This window comes from Zootoca vivipara, chromosome 3, assembly GCF_963506605.1.
Source record: "Zootoca vivipara chromosome 3, rZooViv1.1, whole genome shotgun sequence".
NCBI classification, from domain to species: domain Eukaryota; kingdom Metazoa; phylum Chordata; class Lepidosauria; order Squamata; family Lacertidae; genus Zootoca; species Zootoca vivipara.
In genome coordinates, this window is record NC_083278.1 from 115,951,040 (window position 1) to 115,977,503 (window position 26,464).

The window sequence follows — 26,464 nt, forward strand, 5'->3', positions numbered from 1 at the left end:
GAACTGCTAGGTGGGCAGGAGCTGGGACCGAGCAACGGGAGCTCACCCCGTCGCGGGGATTCGAACTGCCGACCTTCTGATAAGCAAGCCCTAGACTCTGTGGTTTAACCCACAGCGCCACCTGGGTCCCAACACCAAATATAAATACAGTAAAAGCATTAAAAACAAAACCAAATCAAACAAAAAAACCAAACAGTTGATTAAAATATAAGTTATAATACAGTTTAAAATGAAGCTTAAACTGCAGCCTCCTTTTAGTGGTAACCTATCAAAGCCATAAGGGGAGAAAACGTCAAATATTCACCAGGGCCAACTATCCATGCTGGTCCTACATGGGCCAGCAAAAAGAGCCGAGGGAAAATTTATATACAAATCCCATATAAGGGGTTCCATCAAAAATAAATAAATGGGGGGGGGGGAGACTGAGTCCAGCCCAAAGGCCAGGCGGAACAGCTCCGTCTTGCAGGCCCTGCGGAAAGATGTCCAATCCCGCAGGGCCCTAGTCTCATGTGACATAGCGTTCCACCAGGCCGGGGCCAGAGCTGAAAAGGCCCTGGCCCTGGTTGAGGCCAATCTAACCTCCCTGGGGCTTGGGACTTCCAAAGTGTTGTTATTTATGGACCTTAAGGTCCTCCGCGGGGCATACCAGGAGAGGCGGCCCCTTAGGTACGAGGGTCCTAGGCCGCACAGAATATAAAAATGCAGAAATATATAACAATAACAAAGCAATAACCCTCCCTTCTCCACACACCCCCAGTTTAAAAGGTCGTACAGTGGTACCTCTACTTACAAATAACTCTACTTACGAATTTTTCTACTTACAAATGGAGCTCCATCCGCCATCTTGGTTTAGATAGGATTTTTTCTACTTACGAATTTTTAGATAGGGTTGCTTCGACTTACAAATTTTTTCTCCCAATGCATTCCTATGGGAATTCAACTTACAAATGTGTGTTCGGAACCCATTAAATTCGTAAGTAGAGGTACCACTGTAGATTGTTTAATTAGCCAAAGGCCTACAGAAAACAGTCAGACAAGACACCTAATGATATGCAATGAAGGCACCAGGTGAGTCTCCCTAGGAAGAGCGTCGCAAAAGCTGGGAGCCACCACAGAAAAGGCCGGCTTCTTGTGTTGCCACCCTCTGGACCTCTCATGGAAGAGGCAAACCAAGAAGGGCCTTGGATTAATTGGGCCCAGAAACTAAATACCGTATCTGCATCAGAGTTTTCCCCAGGAGCATCCGTTGACAGGGGAGGTCTGTAGCTCAGTGATAGAGGGTCAAGCTTTGCTTCAACCCTTGGCATCTCTGGGTATGGCTTGGAGAGATCCTCAGTTTGAAATTCCAGAGAGCGGCTGCCGGTCCGTATGGACTGAGGGGGCCGAGAACCTCAGGCCCCAGGAGAAGGGAGGGAGGTTATGTGGTGGCCTTGCCCCCACCTCCAGCCCTAGGAGCCTTCATAGGGGAGCAGTTTCCAGAGGAAGACCTGGGAGGGGAGAGAAACCCTGTTTGCCATCAGGTGGTGGTTGGTTTGGACCTGTGCCATCCCACCTCCTGCCCAAGGAAGCTTCGGAAGGGAGATGCTGCTGCTATTGGCTTTATGTGTATGTGTTTTTTACGCAGTCATAAGGGCAGGGTACTGTTGTTGTTGTTGTTGTTGTTGTTGTTGTTAGCTGAACAGAGTGAAAGATTATGAGTCACAGGGTGTGGAGACTATGTGCATAAACTTAACAGTGCTTGGTTTATCTTTTGGCTGCTATTCTGCTAATGTTGTTGATACCTCGCAAGACGAAAATAATTTGTTCCGCGGGTCGTGCCGTCTTACGGAATTTTCGTCTTGCGGAAACAAACGGCAGACGGCAAAAAAAAAAAAACCCGGCAAAAAAAATTCGTCTTGCAAGACGCGACCATAGAAAGCTTTGTCTTGCGAGGCAACAAAGAACCGCTAGACGCTTTCGTCTAGCGAGTTTTTCATTGCGCGAGGCATTCGTCTTGCGAGGTAACACTGTATTGTTTTATAGATTAAAAATGCCATATTTTTAATCATATAATATTACTTTTGCTTTAATTGTGATGTTTCGCTTTTTTTTAGTTGCTGCTTCATTAACAGTGTTTCATAGATTGCAATTGTTTCTCTTACAGTTTGTTAATTATTCCGTACGATTTGTGCTGTATTTGTGGTGTTCTCTTATGAGCTATCCTACCATTGCTATTTATTGTTTGTAAGACGCTTTGGGATTCATATGAATTAAAAGCGGAATAGAAATCAAATAAATCAAATCAAATAAATCAGGGGCTGAATGCAGTCATCCAGGCCTAGCTGGCCTGTTCCCTCAAACACTGATAAGGTCTTTTCCTTTCCTGGTTGGACGATAGAGTGTATAATAACTAGTTCAATGTCAAAGAGCGAGCTGGCAGTACAGTCATACCTTGGAAGTCGAACGGAATCCGTTCCAGAAGTCCGTTTTACTTCCAAAACATTTGAAAACCAATGTGCAGCTTCCAATTGGCTGCAGGAAGCTTCTGCAGCCAATTGGAAGCTGTGGAAGTCCTGTCGGACATTCAGCTTCCAAAAACCATTTGAAAACTAGAACACTCACTTCCGGGTTTTGATTGGGAGCCAAGGCATTCGAGATCCAAGGCACGACTGTAAATCACTCCGTTGAAAGTTGGAGTTAACTCTTTATTAGCAAAAACATGATCTTCACAGACTTGGCTGAGCATCAGGTCTTTATGAGTACAGCAGCCCATTCCCCATGGGTCTTACTGCATGAAATCAGTTGCCAAGACAAGGAAGTCCCTACCTCCCCACAGCCGTCTAAGTCCCCTCCTCTCCAAGGCTTTTCTCATGCAGAGACTGTGCCTGCATGCAGCTTGTAACTGCTCCACTCATTTCAGCCCTCTTCTGGTTCTGGGAGATAGGGCTGGAGAGCTTATTGCAGCAGGAGGGGAAGACAACCTTGGCTCGTCCCCAGCCTGACTCACCTCTGCCTGACTCTCCTTCCTTGGAGGTTTTTAAACAGAGGCTGGATGGCCATCTGTCAATGATGCTTTAGCTGAGATTCCTGCATTGCAGTGGGTTGGCCTAGATGACCCTTGGGTTCCCTTCCAACTCTACAACTTTATGATTCTTGGCCTCCCTCCTCCCGCTCTCCTGCTTTAGCTTCTGCCTCTGATTCTGGACTTCTCTCTGCCACAGACTCTCCCAGGTCTCTAAGCCCTGTTACCTCTTCCCAATCTTCTCCTTCCTACCAGACATCATTGTCCCACATCATTCCTGCATTGCAGGGCGGGGGGGGTTGGACTAGATGACTTTGGGTGTCCCTTCCAACTCTATGACTAAAATCAGGAAAGACTTTCCGACAGTAAGACTGTTCAACCGTGGAACAGACTCCCCTCATTGGCAGTTTTTAAGCAGAGGTTGGAAGGCCATCTGTCACGGATTCTTTAGCTGTGACTCCTGCGTGGCAGGGGGTTGGACTGGATGACCCTTGGAGGTCCCTTCCAACTCCGCAATTCTATGATTCTTTGATTCTGCATCAGAGCAAGGGGTGTGGGTATGGGTGGGGGGGGGGGGAGAGAGAGAGCACCAGCAGTGTCAGCTGCCTCCAAAGTTGAAGGTGGCTTTGAATACCTTCCCGAAGCGATTACATGGCTTTGCTGTCTAATGTTAGCAGCAATGTCCCGATTAACCCTGGGAGCTGCATGCTCAGTTATTTCGAGGGCAGGGCGAGCGGCAGTGCAGAGCAGGTGCCCGTGGCCCTGGTCTTGAAGCCCAGCCTTGCGTAAGGGCCTGCGGACATTTTACTTAACCGCTGGTCCCTTCACTGGGCACCGGAAAGGAACAAGGCACTGCGGACTACCAAAAAAAGCATGAAGCCAACTCGTGTAAGTACAGGCACGTATATTTGCCCTGCTTGTGATCCAGAGTTGTATACTTGCCTGCCTGTCTTGCTTTTGGTTTGTGGCCCCTGTTATGTCACCCACCCACCCCCAAACCCCGGAATCCTTGACGTGGCTTTTCCTCCTCTTATCCCACCCAGACCTTATTTGACCTACCCCCAAACACACACATAGTTGTGAGATGCAAAGTGTTTCCTGATGCGCCAACCCATCTTGGTTCTGGGGGAAGGGGGAGAAGCTGTGGGAACCAGACAGAGGGCCTTCTCGGTAGTGGCGCCCACCCTGTGGAACACCCTCCCATCAGATTTCAAGGAGATAAGTTAAAAATACAACCTTTAGAAGACATCTGAAGGCAGCCCTGAATAGGGAAGTTTTCAATGTTTGATGTTTTATTATGTTTCTGTATATGCTGGAAGCTGCTCAGAGTGTTGGGGCACAATTTATTATTATTATTATTATTATTATTATTATTATTATTATATCACGCGATCACTCATAGCTGAGTAAGATTGTCTTCCATGAACATGGTCTTAAGAGTGAGTCCGTAAGTGACTGTGGAGACCAATTCTGGATCCAAACGTCCTTCCACAGTGGGGACATAGGTTTCTGGGTGGGAGTTGATCACGGTGAGGGTTTGCCAAACATGCCTTCCTATAATTATAATAATAATAATAATAATAATAATAATAATAATAATAATAATAATTTATTATTTATACCCCGCCCATCTGGCCGGGTTCCCCCAGCCACTCTGGGCGGCTTCCAACAAAACACTAAAATACAGAAATCCATCAAACATTAAAAGCTTCCCTAAACAGGGCTGCCTTGAGATACCTTCTAAAGGTCTGGTAATTGTTGTTCTTTTTGACCTCTGGTGGGAGGGCGTTCCACAGGGTGGGTGCCACTACCGAGAAGGCCCTCTGCCTGGTTCCCTGTAACTTGGCTTCTCGTAGCGAGGGAACCGCCAGAAGGCCCTCGGAGCTGGACCTCAGTGTCCGGGCAGAACGATGGGGGTGGAGACGCTCCTTCAGGTATACCGGACCGAGGCCGTTTAGGGTTTAGCCCTTAGCACATTTCTCCCTTTCGTACTGAGTTCGGTTTTTATACTACATTTTTAAAGATTTGCCTTGAGAGAGTCTTTGAACCTCTTTTGTTGACCACCAGCATTACGCTTTCCATTTTTAATTATTATTGTAAAGAACAGCTTCCTGGTTTTCGACAAACACCCAAAAGGCTAGACAGCACCCTTAAACCTATCCATGTTTTCTAGTGCAATGGATGTGCTTGTTTTTGCAAAGAAAGTTCTGTGAAAATGGGCACAAACTTTTTTTCAGCATTAGCCTCCGGTCGGTTTCAGCATCCAGCATTAACCACCCAGGGGTCCTTTACCTTTACCTGTATACCTGAAGGAGCGTCTCCACCCCCATCATTCTGCCCGGACACTGACGTCCAGCACCGAGGACCTTCTGGCGGTTCCCTCGCTGCGAGAAGCCAAGTTACAGGGAAGCAGGCAGAGGGCCTTCTCGGTAGTGGCACCCGCCCTGTGGAACGCCCTCCCATCAGATGTCAAAGAGAAAAACAGACTTTTAGAGGACATCTGAAGGCAGCCCTGTTTAGGGAGGCTTTTAATGGTTAATAGATTATTGTTTTTTAATACTTCTGTTGGAAGCCGCCCAGAGTGGCTGGGGAAACCCAGCCAGATGGGCGGGGTATAAATAATAAATTATTGCTATTATTATTATTATTATTATTATTATTATTATTATTATTATTATTACCTTTTACCCTCCACTGGGAGAGTTGTCAATCAGCCACTCCGGAAACTCTTACAGCAGGTGTTCTGCCTAACTTGGCAAGAAAGTAACTGGTTGCATGAGGACATGCGTGGAGGGATCTCAGGGCCCAAATACGGCCCTCCATGTCTCTCCCTCTGGTCCTAAGAACTCTCCTCAGGCCACTTAACTCCGTACCCAAATGGGGAGCCCCCAAGGGAAGGAAGCTCAGAGTCCAGGGAGTGGTGGGGGGATGACAACGAGTGGCCAGAGGAAAAAGGACAGGGAAGAAGAGGTGTTGGAAGCTGAAGAGCAAACAGGGCTTAGTGAGCTGGGAGAGTCTGTAGCAGAGAGAAGTCCAGTGTCAGAGGCAGAAGCTAAAGCAGGGGAGGAGGGGTGCCAAGAGGCAGAAATGAGTCAGGCTGGTACAAAATCACAGGTTTCTTCCCCTCCTGCTGCAACAAGCTCCTGGAACCAGTAGAGGTATAAAGGGGGCAGAGGAGAGGTTGGCTTCATGCAGGCACAGTCTCTGATTGCTTGGGGGGAAACCCTGGAGAGAAGGGGACTTAAATGGCTTTGGGGTGACGGGGACTTTCAGTCTTGGCAACTGATCTATGGGGCAAGACCTAGTGGGGATGAGCTGCTGTGCTCATTAGGCCTGTCACTCTGCCTGGTCTGTGCAGATGGTGTTCTTGGAAATAAAGAGTTAACTCCTCTTTGCACAGCGAGATTTACTGCTGCCTCGCTCCTGGCACTAATAGACCCATGTGTGTGTGTTTTATCAAATATAAACCATACGATTCATAGACACCTCTTGTTCTCGCCTTGCAGTTACCTCTAAGCATTCGTCAGGATGACGCAGGAGCCCACTGACCCCCTCTCCGCCGCCAGCCCCTACAACTATGAACAACCCCTCCCCCCCGTGGCTCGGACCAATGCCTTCACCCAGGTCCCCCCTGCCAAGAAGATAACATTTTACAAGAGCGGGGACCCTCAGTTTGGAGGGGTCAAGATGGCCATCAACCAGCGCAGCTTCAAGAGCTTCAACGCCCTGATGGACGACCTCTCCCACAGGGTCCCCCTGCCTTTCGGGGTGAGGACCATCACGACGCCGCGGGGGTTACACTGCATCAGCACCCTGGACCAGCTGGAGGACGGAGGGTGTTACCTGTGCTCCGATAAGAAATATGTCACGCCCATCAGCATTGGTCCTGCCGGCCGGAGAGCTGTTCCTCAGAAGGTCGGCCAGCCGGCCAGCACGTTGCGGAGAGCAGCCCAAGACATCAAGCGCGAGGACCACTCGACCGCTTTTGCCCAGCAGAGTCCGCGGATACCCAAGAAAGTCACTCTGGTTAAGAACGGGGATGTGGCCACCAGGAGGCCGATAATCCTCAATCGCAGGAACGCGCGGAGCTTCAAGACTCTCTTGGACGAGATTTCGGAGATCATGCAGTTCACGGTGAAGAAGCTGTACACGTTGGACGGGAAGAGGGTGAGTCTTTGTGCCGCAGAACACTTCGTAGAAGAGCAGCCTGACTTGGCTGCTTCGGTCCAAACCGTGTGTACTCTACACTAGTGTTTCCCAACCTTGTGCCTCCAGCTGTTTTCGGTCTACAATTCCCATCATTCCTGACCACTGGTCTTGCTAGCTAGGGATGATGGGAGTTGTAGTCCCAAAACATCTGGAGGCACAAGGTTGGGAAACACTGCTCTACACACCCAAAAGTGCAGGGCGCAAATTGCAGCATGATGGGAACCCCAAGCAGCCCAAGGAAGCTTGGTGGCTTCTCTCTTAGAACCAGGCAGAAGCTGAGCTGATCAACCAGTGGTTCTCAGAGTAGGTGGTAGTGCCTCCTGGGGGGGGCAGTGGGATGACCGGTGGGGGGTGCTAAGAGGCAGCAGGGTGGCAGGGAGGTGCTGGAAGTGCAAATGGCCACCAGACTTTGAAAAGCCGGTATCACTGGATCAAGTCCATCCATTTTGTTGAACTAATTAAACTGAATAGTTTGAACTGGATTTTGGATAAATGTGAGCAATTGAATTTTCTTGTGCTGTTCTCTTCCTTAAGGGTTCTCCCCCTCCCCAATTTTGTCCCTAAAGCAACTTTGTTTGATGTTTTATCGCATTATTATTATTATTATTATTATTATTATTATTATTATTATTATTATATAGATTAAGGCCAGAGGTTTTCAACCCTTTTGAGTCCACGGCTCCCTTGACCAACTGCATTCTTTCTGCTTGCTTGCTTACTCCGAGGCTGCCTCTGTTCCTGGCACCCAGCACCCCCTGGCCAGCCCCAGGGGCACCCTTAGCCTGCAGAGCTTGTAGCCAGGGCTGCTGCAACAAACAGCTGTGCAAGCCTTTGGGAGACAGAAACGCGAGAGGACATCAGAGGAGGGAGAGAAGGACAGAGGCCGGTGTTGACTGCGGTACCCCTGACCATCATTCAGGGCACCCCAGGGTGCCACAGCACATGGGTTGAAAACCACTGGATTAGGCCAAAAGAGAGCATGAGTAGCTCATAGTCACTCAGCAAGCTTTAGAGTAGACCGAAGTGAGAATCTGAATCCAGGTCTCCCCACTCTGAGGCCATATTCACACCTTGCCTTTAAAGTGCTGTGATACCACTTTAAACATTCATGGCTTCTCCCAAAGAATTCTGGGAGTTGTAGTTTGTTAAGGGTACTGCTGAGAATCATTCTCCTATTTCCCTCCCTGTGAAGAGGTGTTGAGTGTTAAACCCCTCCGTGAAGGGAATGGGGGACTCCTAGCATTTCTCAGAAACCTTAAGAAACTACAGCTCCCAGAATTCTTTGTGAGAAGCCATGACTATTTGAAGTGGTATCATAATGCTTTAAATGTGCTTAATCTTTTTCTTTTTAAGATAATTTTATAAGCTATATAAAAAAAATCCTTCAGTAGCACCTTAAAGACCAACTAAGTTTTTATTTTGGTATGAGCTTTCGTGTGCATGCACGAAATCTGAAGAAGTGTGCATGCACATGAAAGCTCATACCAAAATAAAAACTTAGTTGGTCTTTAAGGTGCTACTGAAGGAATTTTTTTATTTTGCTTCGACTCAGACCAACACTGCTACCTACCTGTATTTATAAGCTATGTAACCTTCTTGTTCAATTCAGTCTTTTTACATGGTTTTTTAAAAATGCATTGGGATTTTTTTTTTTGTAATTATGTGGTTGTTTTTTTTATAATCTAATAACGATATATTGTAATGGTTGAGAGTGAATTTCTGTTTAATTATTTGTTGATGTGTTGTATGTTAATTTTATTGGGTATGTTTTAATGGATTATTGAATATTACTTTATTTGATCAAAGTTGTTTACTTTAAGTCATATTTTTATTATGATTTATTCGTATTGGATCGGATTGCTATAAGATGCGTGACATTTTATATTTTGCTGCTTTTTCAGCTTGTGAATTGCCTTGTGCATAGTAATATAAGAGAGGTGATATACAAATTAAAAGTGAAACAAAATGAAATGGTGTGAATGTGGCCTAAGTCCATCTTTCACACCATACTGGCTCTTAAATCAGTTTGTGTCAGAACAAAAGACCTGGCGTCAAGGCCAGCCCACCCATGAGTTGAGGCAACTGCCTCAGGCGGCAAGATTCACGGGGCAGCAGATCCTGATTTAGATCTTTATTCCCCCATGTTCCTAATGTAGATCTTCACTCACCCCTTCTTTCCTGGTGGGGAGAGAGCTCATAGCTGCCAAGTCTCCCGTATTCCCTGGGAAATCCCCGTTTTTCCAACTGTTCCTAGCTGGAAAAAAATGGATTTTTTTGTTTCCCCCCGGTTTATTCTGGCACGGCGGCCATTTTGGAACTGGGCGGAGCTTGCTCAGAAGCGACTTGATGCTGCTCTGCCCAGTTCCAAAATGGCTGCAGTGCGACTTCTGGCGCGGCGGCCATTTTGGAACTGGGCAAAGCAGCATCAAAAGTCACTTCTGAGCATGCTCCGCCCAGTTCCAAAATGGCGGCAGCGCTACTTCCGGTCTGCTACTTCTGCCCGGTCCCTTATTTCTCCGACAGCAACTTGGCAGGTATGGAGAGAGCTGCCATTTTGTGATTCGCTTCAGGTGCCAAAATTTCTTGGGCCAGCCCTGCCTGGCATATATGGGACCCGGAAGACATGGAGGTCAGTGGCTAAACTAGTGGATACAATCCTGATCTTCCATGCCTCCTCTTCATATTCCTACATTTGACAAGGGGCTCTGTGTGTATTTGGTCCTTTAATGAGAGCGTACCTTCTTGTTTGCTTCTCATTTTATCTCCTCCCCTTTGCTGAGAACACAATAGGACCCCAAAGATGTATGGAGATGGGGGGATCAGAGGTTCTCCAGATGGTACTAGAAAACAACTGCCTTTATCGCGGTCTGTGCTGGGTGATGGGAGATGGAGGCCAGCAACATCTGGAACGCCACACCTTCCCCTACGAGGGGCTTGTCAATGTGTTCACACGAGCACGGCTTATATTGACATTTACCTTCTGCTTTTGAACTCACCTCCTCTTCCCTTCTCCTTCGTCCAGCTCACAAACTCCTCTCCTGAGCTCACCCCACAAGAGCTGTTTCCCTCGCAATCCCAACAGTCACAGAATCTTGGAATGTTCCTTTCTGGTGCTTGTGAAATAGGGAAGACGGGGGCCCCACCCGTTTATCTCTTTGCTCGGTTGAGTAGTACATCTCAGTGGGTCACAGAATTGACCCTTAGAATTGTAGAGATGGAAGGGACCCCAAGAGTCATCTATTTCTCCCTGATGTTGAGTCAGAATCTCCTTTCTTGTAATTCAAATCCATTAATTTGTTTCCTACTCAAAGTAGCAGCTCCCTCAACTCATAAGGCTTGGTTTCCATAGCCTTGATCATCTTGGTTGCCCTCATTTGTACATGTTCCTGCTTATCATAGAATTATTGTCTATATCCTTCTTAACTTGCAGTGCCCAGAACTGAACACATTATTCCAGGTGTGGTCTAACCAAGGCAGAATAGAGCAGTACCTTGATCTGGACCAGGCATCCCCAAACTTCGCCCCTCCAGATGTTTTGGACTACAATTCCCATCTTCCCTGACCACTGGTCCTGTTAGCTAGGGATCATGGGAGTTGTAGGCCAAAATATCTGGAGGGCCGTAGTTTGGGGGTGCCTGATCTGGACACTAGACCTCTGTTGATGCAGCCTAGAATATCACTTTTTCCCCAGCTACACCACACTGTTGACTCATGTTAAGCTTGTGGTCTACTAGGACCTCTAGATCCTTTGCACATGCACTACTGGCAAATCAGGTGTCCCCCACCTTATATTTGTGCACCAGGTTCTTCCTGCCTAGGTGCAGAACAATATTTACCTGCCTCCATTCTGCAGGGACCTAACCTGTTCTCCAAGAACCCTCCAAGATTGTCTATAAGATTGTCTGAGATTATATCCACAAGCTCCTTTCCTAATCTTAGATGCCGCTCATCAGGCCCTGGAGATTTGAATTCATTCAAAGTAGCTCTAAGTGTTCCTTTAACACCTCTTTTCCTATCTTGGGCTACAGCTCCCTCCTTACATCATTTATTCTGTTATCACCGGGTTGGGCATTGTGGCCCTTTTGGGTGAAGACAGAGACAAAGGAGGTGTCGACCAGTTCTGCATTCTCTCTGTCTTCTCCACCCAGAAAACCATTTGATTGTTCTTCCTCTTGCTTCGGCCATAGCCGAAGAAACCTTTTTTAATTCTTTCCATGGGTGTAGGCAAGGGGGAGGGGGTGGCAGCCAGCTGCCCTCCTAATCAATAAAAATCAATATGAATACATTGATTTATATTATCAAAAGGCCTGCCCCCCCCCAACAAAAATCCTTTCACCCATGATTATTTCTACTCATTCTGAGCTTTCTCCTGCCTGACCTTCTCCCTGCAACTGTTAGCTACTCGAAATTTCAGCTTACATTCTCCCCAAAGTTTCTGAATTAAATGGCGATTTCCTACCCCCCTTAATAGTATCATCATCATCATCATCATCATCATTTTACTTCCACACCTTTCTCCAGAAGATTCCAGGGCAGGTTTCAGGGATTTAAATGTGCAATGTTATTTGAACGTGTAATATTATTATGCAATTATTTGTACATAATCTTGCCTTTCTTTCTTTCTTTCTTTATTTATTTATTTATCCGTTCATCCATTTCTTAGGCCACTTTTTAATTTATTCATTAAATTTGTATCCCGTCCTCCCTCCCAAAGGAACCCAAGGTGGCAAACATCAGAAGGTTAAAGGCCACACTATTTTGACCGAGGTACAACTGTATTTTTTAGTACTTCTTCCTTGTCTGGGTAGCCAGGGAATGTGCAGAGAGCAAGCTATGGCACAGAGATAACATTTACATTCATTGTTCCGCCAACTTATGATTGACTGATTGATTGATTTCATTGCATTTGTATCCCACCCTTTTCATTTAATCCCCACAATAACTCTGAGGGAGGTTGGGGCCGAGAGGCAATAATTGAGCCTAAATCCCCCCCCCCAGTCAGTTTCATGGCCAAATGGGGATTTGAACCCCAGCTTCCCAGGTCCTAGTCAGACACTCCTTAACCACTAACACTAAACTGGCTCTCTTTTGCTTCTGACCCTGCATGGATTAACTTGTAAAAATACTATCTCGTGACTTTTAATGTAATTTTCGATTAATGTTCCTGGGCTTTGTTTTATGGCGGTTGTTGTTGTTGTTTAGTCCAGGCATCCCCAAACTGCGGCCCTCCATATGTTTTGGCCTACAACTCCCATAATCCCTAGCTAACAGGACCAGTGGTCGGGGAAGATGGGAATTGTAGTCCAAAACATCTGGAGGGCTGAAGTTTGGGGATGCCTGGTTTAGTCGTTTAGTTGTGTCCGACTTCATGACCCCATGGACCAGAGCATGCCAGGCACTCCTGTCTTCCACTGCCTCCTGCAGTTTGGTCAAACTCATGTTCGTAGCTTCGAGAACACTGTCCAACCATCTCATCCTCTGTTGTCCCCTTCTCCTTGTGCCCTCCATCTTTCCCAACATCAGGGTCTTTTCCAGGGAGTCTTCTCTTCTCATGAGGTGGCCAAAGTATTGGAGCCTCAGCTTCAGGATCTGTCCTTCCAGTGAGCACTTAGGGCTGATTTCCTTCAGAATGGATAGGTTTGATCTTCTTGCAGTCCATGGGACTCTCAAGAATCTCCGCCAGCACCATAATTCAAAAGCATCCATTCTTCGGCGACCAGCCTTCTTTATGGTCCAGCTCTCACTTCCATACATCACTGCTGGGAAAACCAAAGCTTTAACTATACGGACCTTTGTCGGCAAGGTGATGTCTCTGCTTTTTAAGATGCTGTCTAGGTTTGTCATTGCTTTTCTCCCAAGAAGCAGGCGTCTTTTAATTTCGTGACTGCTGTCACCATCTGCAGTGATCATGGAACTCTCGCTGCCTCCATTTCTTCCCCTTCTATTTGCCAGGAGGTGATGGGACCAGTGGCCATGATCTTAGTTTTTTTTGATATCTTTTATCCCTTATGAAGGAGTTGTCTCGCAATTTTGCGAATCGATTCTTTGGCAGGTTGATTTGCTCTCATGTTCCTATCTTTGGGTTCTGGATTCCTGTACTTGTTATATCATATCATGCATGTCTTGCGCTTTGGGAGTTGTTTAACCCAGCGATGTACATCACCCATAGAACGTATGATATGGGGCAAGGAGAGATCTTCAATAACCAACCCATAAAAGCCTCTAAAATAGGAGGGGAATTGGACTGGGACTGTAAGGAAGCTAATAATAGAATCAGAGAAACAAAGAATTGTAGAGTTGGGAGGGATACCAAGGGTCTATACAGGAATCGGAACCACAGTGGTACCTTGGTTCTCAAACTTAATCCGTTCCGGAAGTCCGTTCCAAAACCAAAGCGTTCCAAAACCAAAGTGCGCTTTCCCATAGAAAGTAATGCAAAACAGATTAATCTGTTCCAGACTTTTAAAAAAAAACCCCTAAAACAGCAATTTTACATGAACTTTACTATCTAACAAGACCATTGATCCATAAAATGAAAGCAATAAACAATGTACTGCAGTCACACAATCAATCAATCAATAGCTGAACTGGGTTCCACGCAGTCACAAAAAGAAAACAAAAAAGAGCCGCAAGAACAAAAACGCAAAATAAATAGCAAAAACAGACCGATCTCAGCGTAACACTCAAAACAGAAGTGTGGCACTCAAATCGGAAGTGTAACACTCCAATCGGAAGTGTAACACTTAAGATGGAGGCGTGGCACTCAAAACGGAGCATATTTGGCTTCCGGAAAATGTTCGCAAACCGGAACACTTACTTCCGGGTTTGCAGTGTTTGGGTTCCAAGTTGTTTGAATACCAAGGCATCTGAGAACCAAGGTACCACTGTAATCCTTTCATTTCTCTGTGATGTTTGGGAATTTAACCCCCCTTGGAGTTATCCCAAGTGGGATAGCTCAGTCAGTAGAGCATGAGACTCTTAATCTCAGGGTTGTAGATTTGAGCCCCATATCAGGGGGCTGGGCTTGTCATCCCTTCCATTTCCACACTTCTATGATTCTATGATTAGCCTGAGAACAAGGTGGGTGGGGAAGGCAGTTCTCAGTTATGCTGGGCAACATTATAGCAGAAGACCCGTGGTTTTGGGACTGTGACCGAAGGAACTTCAGGCTCCTTGTTGGGGTTCCTTTGTGAGGCTTGGGCTTCCCATCTGCTACTGGGCCAAATATGTTCCGGAATGTGAGGAATTATAACCTGCTACTATTTTTGTGACAGTAGCTTGGCAAGTCCACGTTTGATGAAGCAGCACATAAACTACTTTCATAATTCCAAAGAATTTTAATTTTTCCTTCTGAAAATGTCAGGTAATGACAAACAAACAAACAAACAAACAAACAAACAAACAGAAACTGCTTGGCAATCATTTCTATGCAATTTTGCACACATTTTTACTTACCAAGCATTAATTTAACTGAAATACCTTTCGGATTCCCAAGTCACGTTGCAAATTTTTAGCACCCCCTCATTTTTCGGAAGTTGAATGTTGAAAAATTCTACATGCCCTACTGCCCTGCGCAAGCGATCTTGCCTTCCGGAGCAGGCACAAAATCTTGCCAGATCTCACGAACGCCTTCCGAACCCATGTGCCACCTTTCCAAAGCCCGGAAGGCAAGGCAGAGGGCTTAAAAACTCTTCCCGTGGTGGGGAAACCTGGAATGGAAAGAGCTTTTAAAGCTTTCTGCCTTGCTTTCCGGGCTCTGAGAGACATTCACATAGTCTCTGGAACCTCTTCCAAGATGTTGAACGGCCCCTTGCAATGGTTTCCCCCTTCTCTCCCACACCCAATTTTAATTTTAATTTCAGCCAAGTCAGTGGCCGACCTACATTTTGGGGGCCCTGAAGCTTGAACTTTCATGGGGGTTCTTTGCAACCAGCAACAAGGTCTGGGTAACCACTGTTATCTGCTTCCATGGGGTTGTTCCACCACACCTGCACAACATCTGTGGTACTGACTCTCAGACTTTGGGATCTTTGAAATATTAACAACAACAACAACATCAACAACAACAACAACAAATCAATCTGAGTCATGCAATGCAAATTGGGTCTATTAGACCCAAAATGTTTAAGCAATGTGGACTAAAGTTGGTTCTGGGGGCCCTCCAAGGTTAGGGGTCCTGAAGCTTAAGCTTCCTTAGTTTCCTAGCAGATAGACACACACACACACACACACACACACACACACACACACACACACACACACGAAGTTCATAATGCTATGATTGCACAAATAAAACCTGTGTAAGTTGCAAGCCTCTGGTACAACTGGATCTTCTTCTTCTTCGGCGTTCACTCATAGCAAAGTAAGATTGTCTTCCATGAACACGGTTTTAACAATGAGTCTGTAAGTGACTGTGGAGGCCAATTCTGGATCCACACATCCTTCCACAGTGGGGACATTGGTTTCCGAGCGGGAGTTGATCACAGTGTGGATTTGCCAAGCGTGCCTTCCTCTTAGCACGTTTCTCCCTTGCGTCCTGAGTTCGAGTGTCAAAGCACATGACACCTTTGGTAAAGGGTGTTCTCCAATTGGAGCGCTCGCAGGCCAGTGTTTCCCAGTTGTCGGTGTTTATACTACATTTTTTAAGATTTGCATTGAGAGTGTCATTGAACCTCTTTTGTTGTCCACCAGCATTACGCTTTCCATTTTTAAGTTCAGAATAGAGCAGTTGCTTTGGAAGACGATCATCAGGCATCCGCACAACATGACCAGTCCAACAAAGTTGATGTTGAAGAATCATTGCTTCGACTCCTGGTGATCTTTGCTTCTTCCAGTACACTGGTATTAGTTCGCCTGTCTTCCCAAGTGATGTGTAAGATAAGTCCAGTTTTGACGTCTGCTGTGCATGCCTCCCCTCCAGATTGACAACATGCAAGCTCTGCTGCACTGCCCCAATGTCCTCGTCTGTGTGGGGAGAGAGCCCTTCAAGCCCATCGTGGTGGAAAACCCCAGGAAGCCCTCCTCGGAAAAGCTGCCCGGCCTGCCTTCACAGTCCAACAGCAGAGGCAACGTTGGCGAAAACCACGAAAGTAAGAAAGAGGGCAGGGGGCTGGATTTGGGTTGGTGGTTTGGAAGCAGTTCGTTCTTTTTCTGGAAAACGTGTTGGTCACCCACCCCATCCAAAGGTCTCAGGGGTGAAGTGACCTAATCTGGATGGCCTTCCTGGATCAGAATGAGGATCCATGTAGGTCTGTATTCAGACTGCAGACAGCAGCCACTCAGGTGCCTTGGGAAACACTTGGTTATATTCCAGCATCTAGAAGCCAAGGGTACACTGCCCCTGACCATGGAGGTTCCATTTAACTTATCCTGACTGAAATTAATTTCATTTGTTTAAATGCTGGTATAATGAATCAGATAATTTCAGGGTTGGAAGGGGCCCAAAGGGACATTTAGTCCAAACCCCTGCAATGCAGGGATCACAGCTAAAGAATTATTATTTTTGTTATGTCGTGAGTGCGATTTCAGCTCTTCGTGAAGTCATCTCAGAATAGTGATTCAGCATACTAGCAAGGAACACCTAGGAGTCAAGTATAACAAGAACAGTCTTCTTTATTGCAGTAGGAATCTTGACTGACTGGAGGGAAAGGGTGAGCTCCTTTCATACTCTCAGGAGCAGGGGTTGGGGAAAGGATACATTTAGATTTTGGCGGGACCCTATCAGAGTGAGGATCCAAATTGTGCTAACAAGTTAACCAATAGCAACTGTCACCGCACTCATTTGAATCGCCCTGGAGTGGGAAAGGTAGTTACAGGACTAGCAGAGAAACTCGTGTACACAAATTAAACCAATACATAACAATTTTCTTTACAGCAATTCTGTAGCTCAGATGGGAACTTGGGGGAATGTTTAAAGTGGGGAGGCTGCATTAAAAATTGATTTTGCATCCTCCTCTAAATGTCGCTTGAGTGATGTTGAAAGGACTGGCAGTTCCAAAGAGCACTTTTGCAAAGGGCCTCCCCCTGCTCCCATTTGAGGCTCTTGTGTCCGGAGGGGAGGGGCTGCCTTAAAAGCCCTTTGCAAACAGCCATAGGGCTTTGAAGATGTTGCAGATTCTTAAGTGTCAGACAGGTCATAAAACAGCAGCAGCAGCAGCAACCTCTGTACCTTGGCTTTTAACACCTGAGGCATATGTTTTTAGGACCCACCTTATATTAATGCTGTGGGTTGTTTTAAATTGTTTTTGATGTTTTGATGTTGTAAGCCACCTTGGGACTTTATGGCAAAGGGCAGGTAATAGTAGTAGTAGTAGTAATAATAATAATATCACTGAGCTCGCAGTTTACTATCTTAAGTACCGCTGTATGGTTGGCATAATTCCTTATATTTTTCCTTTTTGTGTTTCCTCAACACCCCCATCTCCTGCAAACTCCAGTGAACTTTGGACTCAAAGCCAAGAAGAGTGTGATTCACCCCCGGTCGGCCTTGAGCAATCGCTCCACGAGATTCTCTTTGTCGTCGGAAAAATCCTATCCAAACGGCCTTGCAACATCGCCAGAGAATTGCGCCCCCTGCTTGAGCCACTGCCCACACTCCAAAGCGGGCAACCTGGTTCATTCCTTGGTCAACGATGACATCGAGAAGAGGGTGCACGTGAACAAAGATGGCAGCCTGTCCGTTGAGATGAAAGTCCGCTTCCGCCTGCTCAACGATGAGACGCTCCAGTGGTCCACACATATCAAGAAGTCCAGTCTGAGAGGCAAGATACCCTGTGAAGAGATGGGCATAGACGAAGACAATGGAACAGACCCCACAGAGAAAGAGAACCCGGAGGCGAGCTCAGAAGTGGACGACTCATTATATCCCTGCGATGCCGATTCCTACATCTCGAACCTTGACGTGTCCGAAAATGAGGAGGCATGTTGCCGCAATTGTGGCAAGCCGTGCAAAGACTATGACATTTGGAAGAACCCTATGCATGCTTCCCAGAAAGAGGAGCCATGGGTCAAGAACACCTGGTACACCCACTCTTCTTGCTCGAGCACATCGTCCCACCGTAGGGTCGTCCGCAAAAAGACGGCCTCCGTCGAGAGCAGCCATACCTTGTCCAGCGGAGAAGAATATTCCAAGCATGTCGTACGGGAATCCTCATGTTACTCGGAGACTGTAGAGAACAGGGTAGAATACCGTGTGGTCAAAAAATGCCGTTGTCAACATGGCCAGAGCAACACGAGCAAAAGGGGGTCACCCGTGGAAATGGATTCCGCAGCTTGCTTAGCCAATGCCCAAAATGAGGACAGTGCCACAGCGACTGCAGAAGGAATGGAGGGCAACGGCAGCAGGGCAGGGAGCAGCAGGTCAAAATCATCTTGCTGTTCCACAGAAAGCCAGATCAAAGTGTGCGAGGAGAGCAGCAGCGTGGTGAGGACCATCTCCTCCCGTAGCATCGAGGCGAGGGAAGAGGTTGAATTGGAAGAGGCCAGCTGCCCGTCCTCTCCGAAGAGCCCCTGCAGCCAATCCGTTCAGTGTACCACACCTGAGACAAGAGGCAACCCGGATGAGCCTTCAGAAGATGCTCAGCCAATCTCTTCATTCTCCGTGGAGGAAGAGGCGGACAAGGAACAAGAGGAAACCAGCGAAGTTCATTCCGCCTTGGAAAATGTGGCCTCCAACCAATCGGTCAGGGATGAAGTCAGCCAGTGTGGGAGCTGCTCCACAGAACGGTCCTTCCATTCCAAAGCTTGCGATGGGAATAGCCAGAGAGGAGACAGCAATGAAACGCAGGTGTGCAGCGCAGCGGCTTCCTCTTGCTCCAGGAGGAGCAAGCACAGCCGCAGTCACCGAGAGGCAGGCGCCAAAGTCTCCAGGGTGTCCACCATCAAGAAAAAGAGGACAAAAAGGTCTCTGCGTGCAGAAGATGCACGGTCGAGCAGCAGGGCCTCTTGCTACTCCAAAAGCTCCCCAGAGATGGAGGGAAGAGAGGGCGGGTGCCATGCATCTCACGACTCAAGCTCTCCTCGTTCCAACGTGTCGTCCTTAAGCGAAGCGGCGGCACCTCCCGCCAACAAGGTGGAGAGTGCAAGCAGCTCTTCCAGGCATTGCAGCCAGTCCTCCAAGAGCACCAAGAAGGGCGGCCAGCCGGATTCCTCCAGCAAGGAATCATCTCCTGGCTCCAGCTTCTCCAATTCCAACGGGGAAAATGGAACTGACGGACCATCAAGGCCGGGGAGCGTGCTCGAATCCACATGCTCCAAATGCGGCTGCAGGGTGGCAGTGAGAAACAATGGCCTTGGGAGCATCCAGTCGATTGTGTCTTCCCGTTCGGAGAGTAAATGCGCAGAGACAGAGGCGTCAGGCAGGAGCGAGCATGCTGGCTCGCAGTCGAGCATGGCGCAGTCCTCGAAGCCGAGGAGGAAGAAAAGCAGCCTCCATGCCAACACAGAACACTCTAGCCAAGCTTTGGCATCAGAGTCTGCGTCCATGTACAGTTTGCACTGCCCAGCTCCCCCGAAAGGGAGGCCAAGCGACAAAAAAAGTCGGTCTGCTGTGCTGAAGAAGAAACCTAACAATGCCAGCACCGCTGAGTCAGAGCCAGCTGCAAGCAAAGGGGAAGAGGAAGCAGCCCATTCGCAGCCCAGTGAAATGGAGGCGGAGAACAGGCCGGGGGATCCTTCTGAAGCGCTGAATGACGAGGCAGGATCCTGCCAAGGAGAGGCCGAGGTGGAAGGCGATGAGGATGTCATCCCTTCTTCTCTTCCCAATGCCTCTCCAGAAGAAGTTGTGCACGAGTGGTTGAGGAAGATTCCCTCGAAGACTCTGCTGATGAAATGCGAGATGCAGGATGACGGAGACGGCACAGAACTGGATGCTGAAATGCCCAGTTGCTCAAACAACCAGGAATCGTTGGGAGAGGAGTTGGAAGGAAAGAAAGAGGAGGAGGAGGAGGAAGAAGAAGAAGAAGTGGCAGCCAAGGAGGCAGCTGAGGAGGGGGGCGTTGAGGGGGCCATTGAGGAGGGAGCCGACGAGGATCTCATTGATGAGGCAGCTTCCAAAGCGGTTTCAGAAGAGGCTAAGGCAGGCCAAGCAGAATGCAACCACTCTGTCATCTCCAGCCAGAACAACCACAAAAAGGACTTGCCCAGCACCATCCAGACCTCTGTGCAGATCATGAAGGCGCTGCTGGCTTCCAAGCAAGAAGCCAAGTTGGACCGTTCACACAGCTTGCCTGAAGTCTCCCCTACGATGGGCAGAAAGCTCAGCAACTCGGCAAACATTCTGATCACGTGCCTGGCTAGCCTGCAGATCCTTGACGAAGAGCTGGACCCCTCAAGCAAGTCCAGCAAATGCCTGAACAGGCCAAGGTACACTGAGCTCTTGAACATTTTCCAGGCTCTCTGGTTTGGGTGCACGTCAGAGAAAGGTGGCACGAGCTCAGGCCTCCAAGGAGAAGCCCCTGAAAAAGTGCCCTCCACTTTCAAGGACCATAAAGATGGTGACTTCACACCCTTGTCCTCTTCTGGGGTGGATGTGAGCAGTGGCGATGGAGGCTCAGGAGAGGGGAGTGTTGCTGGTGCCCGAGACTGTGCCTTGTCGCCAGAGAAAACGAACGGATCCAAGCCCACCAAAGAAGAGGAGAAAGAGGAGGCAGAACAAGAGGGAGGCTGTAGTGAGGAAGAGGAAGAGGAGCATTCCCAGCCTTGCTTAAAATCTGAAGGAGATGAAAAGGCAGCCTCTACTGGAGGAGAGGAGGTGACAGAAACCAATGAGAACCAGGGCAGCGATGTTGGTGAGGAGGAGGAGGAAGATAAAGAAGTTGTTGGAGAAGAAGAAATGGAGGATGTCGAGGTGGAACAGGCAGAAACTGATAATGCTGGTGTAGACTCTGTTGAGCAGACCCAAGAGGACCCCACTATCAAGGAAGTAGAAGAGAGTCCCAGTCAAGAGAACGCTGATGAAGCTGATGAAGAGCCAAGCAACAATCAAGAGAATGGTGATGAAGTGGCTGAAGAGCCAAGCGATAATCAAGAGAATGTTGAAGTGGCTGAAGAGCCAAGCGATGATCAAGAGAATGGTGATGAAGTGGCTGAAGAGCCAAGCGATGATCAAGAGAATGTTGAAGTTGCTGAAGAGCCAAGTGACGATCAAGAAAATGTTGAAGTGGCTGAAGAGCCAAGCGATGATCAAGAGAATGTTGAAGCGGCTGAAGAGCCAAGCGACAACCAAGAGAATGGTGATGAAGCAGCTGAAGAGCCAAGCAATAATCAAGAGAATGCTGAAGAGCCAAGCAACAGTCAAGCTGAACCCGACCCAAACACAAATAAGAGAGAACCCCAAGCGAGTGTCGAAAATCAGCTGGTGGATGAGTCAGAAGCTGACACAGTAACCAGCAACATAGTTTCCCGCCAACCCACAGCAAAAGCTTCCCTCATCACCCCACAGAAATCTATCGACCCCGACCCGGTTTGGGTGCTAAAGCTTTTGAAAAAGATCGAGAAGGAATTCATGGCTCACTATGTCAGCGCCATGAATGATTTCAAGGTGAAGTGGAACTTGCCAAATAGTGAGGAGTTGGACTTGATGATTGCACAGCTGAAAGAGGAAGTGAGCCGGAGGATCCAAAAGAGCATCGAGAAAGAGTTAGGGAAAATCAGAAGCAGGGCGGGCAGGAGGGTCCCGAGGCCTCCGGATGAGGAGCTGCGCCGTGATTCTTCCATCCTGCAAGTGGAAAACCGAAGGCGCCGTTTGCAGAGCATTCACAAAATGTCCCTCTACAATGACCGCAGCAAGCCGCGCGAGACAAGGGAATTAGATGAGGAATTGGATTTTTTCAGTACGACCATTAGAGACGACATAAGTGACCCCCCTGGGGAAGAGGAGTACTGCCCTTGTGATGCCTGCTTCCAGAAGAAGATGGAGGCCAAAGCCCTGAGGTCTCGAGGGCCGGTGGTGGCAGCCAATGCCCCCATTGTGAAGGCCTTTGACCTACAGCAAATCCTGAGGATGCAGAGAGGCAAGGCAGAAGAGGACATCGCAGAAGAGGAAGCAGAAGGGGAGGCCACTGAAGCTGAGGCAGAGCAGGAAGTGTTGGCTGATGAGGAAGAAGTAGAGCAGGAAGTGACCGAAGGTGAAGCAGCTGAAGCCCCAGCAGATGGGGAGGAAGAAGCATCAGAAAACCAGAACTGTGAGGAAGCCGAGGGGGAGGAAACTGTGAACGAAGAAGTATATGGTGAAGCACAAGAGGAAGCAATGGAGGAAGGAGAAGAGGGAGAGGAGGAAGTAGAAGAAAAGGGCGAGGGGGAAGCAGAAGAAGAAAAGGGAGAGGAAGTAGAAGAAAATGAGGAGGAAGTAGAAGAAAAGGGGGAGGAAGAGGAAGTAGATGAAGAAAAGGAGGAGGAAGCAGCAGAAGAAAACGGGGAGGCAATAGAAGAAAAGGGAGAGGAGGAGGAAGAAGTAGAAGAAGAAAAGGGTGAGGAAGTAGAAGAAAAAGGGGAGGAGGAAGCAGAAGTAGAGGAAGTAAAGGAGGAGGAAGCAGAAGAAGAAAAGGGGGAGGAAGTAGAAGAAAATGAGGAGGAAGTAGAAGAAAAGGGGGAGGAGGAGGAAGAGGAAGTAGATGAAGAAAAGGGGGAGGAGGAAGCAGAAGAAGAAAAGGGGGAGGAAGTAGAAGAAAATGAAGAGAAAGTAGAAGAAAAGGGGGAGGAGGAAGAAGAAGTAGATGAAGAAAAGGAAGCAGAAGAAGAAAAGGGGGAGGAAGTAGAAGAAAAGGGGGAGGAGGAAGCAGAAGAAAAGGAGGGGGAAGGAGAAGAAGCAGAAGCAGAAGAAAAGGAGGGAGAGGGAAGGGAGAGGGAAGAGGAAGAAGGGGGAGAGGAAGTGGAAGCAGAGGAACAAGAGGGGGGAACGGTGGTTGCAATGGAAGAAGATGAGGAAGTGGGAGCCAAAAGTGAAGGAGAGGGGGAAATGAATGAGGAAGAAGAGGCAGTAGACGAAGAAGAAGCAGCTGCAGAGGAACCTAAAACGGCAGCCGATCCAGAGGCAGTTGAAGAAGATAACCAAGGAAATGAACCTGAATGTGCAGAAAACGATGATGGCGAGGTCTCTGAGGCACCAGCAGAAGAAGAGGAACAGCCTCCGGCAGACGGTGCAGAAGAGGATGAGGACGATGCCAAGCCAGAGGCAGAGTATGAAACGGCAGAAGTAGAAGAAGCAGGAGAAAATGAAGCAGAGGCGAACGGCGAGGAAGCAGAGGCAGACGAGGGCAATGAACCTGGGCAGGATGGTGGCAGTGAAGACCCCAGAGAAACGGAAGAAGGAGCCACCGAAGGGGCAGAGACCCAGAGAAAAAGGTCCGCCTTCTCTTCTATGGGGAATTGTTCCCAGCAATCCCAGAAAGGGTCTGAGGAGGGGAATGGCGAAGAAGAAGACGAAGACTGTAAGGAATTGGAGGGTGATGGTGGTGAGGATGGAGAGGCAGAAGGCGACGCAGAGGCCAAACCTACAAAGATGTACCCAGATAGTGAACAGGAGGAGGAGGAAGAAGAAGAGGAAGAGGAAGAGGGAGAAGAAGACCGAGCATCCCCTCAGGCAAAGAAGAAACCCAAAACTGAAAAGAGCAAAGGTGGAAGCGGCTCAGTCCCTAAAAAGGAGGCGAGCTCAGAGGCGATTGATCAAGATGACCTGGACTTTTAGAATAAGCCATCCAAGACCCAGGGGACCATCGGAGAAGCGTCTGTTTTCTCAAGTCCTACTAAACCAGACATCTCTCACCCTCCGATTCCCTTCCATGCTGTTTGCATATATTGACAGCGCAAATACCTGTGCATCTTTGTAACCGGGGGGGGCGGGGGGGGCGGAATCGGCCACAGCAGTGCAGATAAGCAACTTCCTGTGGCGAATATTGCATTACAGGGAGTGTCTTCTGCACATCGCAAACTGGAATTCCTTCAGAGCCCCTTGCACTCAAGTCGTGAGGGCGAAGCATTTGCTCCCAAGGGGACGGGGCATTTGCTTCTTGAATGAGAAGCTTCGCTTATGGACAAACCTGTCCGGTGTTCCAGGGAGTTCCACAAGTGTTTCGTGCGCATAGACAAGGTCACACACACTTCCACACGCATGACGACGTTTACACGTCATTTGAATGTCGCAGCTTACTTGAACTTTTAATATAATCCAATTTTGCTCAACAGATTATGTGTTTACCACGGAGACAATATGTCACCCCTTTTACTTGAGGAGGGAAAGGCAGCAATATTGTATATCTCTGTTCCCTGCCCCCCCCCCCACCAAGCGAATTGTAGCTTTCCAGGGGGAAATGGTTGATGGAAAAGAACAATCAAATCTCATTTGCACCGCTGTATAAAATGTGTCTGGTTTAAGCAGCAAGGAGGCTGTCTTTCCAAATGTGTGGGTTCCCCCTGCCTTTTTATATTTTGTAAAAAAAAATTAGCTTTTTTTAATTGTTTGTTTTTAGTCAAGCATGTAAATGTGAATGAAATGTGGAAAATGGATGAGCATCACATGAGAAAATAAAACAAACCTGATTTGTTTATCCATGTTTTCTTTATTTTATTTTTTAAAAATGCCCCACCCCAATGGGAAGCTAGAACCATGCACTTGGAAGGTACCTCAAAGGTCATTTGTCCCAACCCACTTCCAAGGAGTCCTGCCCCTTGCATTGCAGGCTGCTCCTCTGTCAAACAGCCAATACCACCAGGGAGTTCCTCCTAAATTCCAGACGAAATCCCATTTCTTGTCATTTGAACCCGCTGGTTTGGGTGGATTGCAGGCAACCCCTTTCCCAAATGCATTGGGAGGCTGGCATGGGGGCAACCCCACTGGTCAAAACGACCTACTGGTTGCAGAGGGGGAAGCTCACGATCCTTTCTCCCACCCTTGACCCATGTAATAGCCCTTCCCAGGTGGCTCAATATATTGTGGTGACTCACAAGATGGTGCCCTAACTGCCTTTGAGTCCCATTTTCCCAGCATCATCTTTGGCAATCACTCGTAGCCGAGTAAGATGGTCTTCCATGAACACGGTCTTAACAGTGAGTCCGTAAGTGACTGTGGGGGCCAATTCTGGATCCACAAGACCTTCCACAGTGGGGTCGTAGGTTTCCGGGCGGGAGTTGACCATGGTGAGGGTTTGCCAAACGTTCCTTCCTCTTAGCACATTTCTCCCTTTCGTTCTGAGTTCGAGCATCTTCGAAGCCCATGACACCTTTGGTAAAGGCTTCTCTCCAACTGGAGCGCTCGCAGGCCAGTGTTTCCCAATTGTCAGTGTTTATACTACATTTTTTAAGATTTGCCTTGAGAGAGTCTTTGAACCTCTTTTGTTGACCACCAGCATTACGCTTTCCATTTTTAAGTTCAGAATACTGTAGAGTATTTGCTTTGGAAGACGATCATCAGGCATCCACACAACATGACAGGGTATGGGGTATGACATGATATGGGGTGTGATACAGGGAGTTCTCCAGCCATGAGGAGTGGTCAGGAGGTTCAGTGGGGGCAGCAGTAAGGGTGTCACTGCTGCCCCCAAATCTGCCCCCTGAGATAATCACGACAATCTGCCTAACAGCAAAGCTGCAGCCTCTAGATATCCGAAGATGGCTATCATGCGCATGAGACTCTTAATCCCAGGGTCGTGGGTTCGAGCCCCACATTGGGCAAAAGATTCCTGCATTGTGGGGGGTTGGACTAGAATACGCAAGTTTCTAGTTCTCAATTGAACCTGGCAGCGTGTCTAATTTTAGCTGCCTCCCTTGCTCTGAACCTTTGTGCCGCGTGAGCTGCTTCTGTAGGTCAGCCAGGAAATGCTCTGGGGCTGAGCTCTCTAATTCGAGACTCTCTGCTCCTTGCATAAAGGCCTCACCTTGCTTCTAAGCATGAACATGGGCAGAAACATCAGGAGCAGAGATGGGAAGAGGCTGGTGAGCTTCGATTCCCACAAATATTTCCTGCAAAGCATCGCCAAATGTCAGCACAAGGAGAGGCTGGCTGCTTTGATCCTCAATACTTTTCCTTTGCCAACCCTCCCCAAGTCTCCTCTTTGCCAGTCAGGCTCCAAGAATTGGATTTTCCAGTGAAACAAGGAAAAGGGTGCTGGGAGGAGACAGAGACTGGAGATTGGAAGCTGCAGGCGGGGACACACACACACACACACACACACACACACACACACCAGAATTGGTTTGCACATTGGATGCAAAGACACTATTGGGATTCTTCCATTTTCCCTTGAACATTTAGGATGGGGG

At 48.0% G+C, this 26,464-nt stretch overlaps 1 protein-coding gene across 1 annotated transcript in view; it reads left to right on the forward strand.

Annotated features, from left to right (window-relative positions):
• The first annotated feature begins 6,529 nt into the window (after positions 1-6,529).
• Positions 6,530-26,464, forward strand: part of RP1L1 (RP1 like 1) — a 48,799-nt gene continuing 28,864 nt past the window's right edge. Inside the window, exons 1-7 of the mRNA XM_060273284.1 lie at positions 6,530-7,168; positions 16,131-16,299; positions 17,647-20,149; positions 20,324-22,487; positions 22,863-22,961; positions 22,993-23,148; positions 23,241-23,710. Of these exons, the coding sequence (XP_060129267.1) occupies positions 6,530-7,168; positions 16,131-16,299; positions 17,647-20,149; positions 20,324-22,487; positions 22,863-22,961; positions 22,993-23,148; positions 23,241-23,710 (6,200 nt within the window). The remainder of the gene's footprint in view (positions 7,169-16,130; positions 16,300-17,646; positions 20,150-20,323; positions 22,488-22,862; positions 22,962-22,992; positions 23,149-23,240; positions 23,711-26,464) is intronic.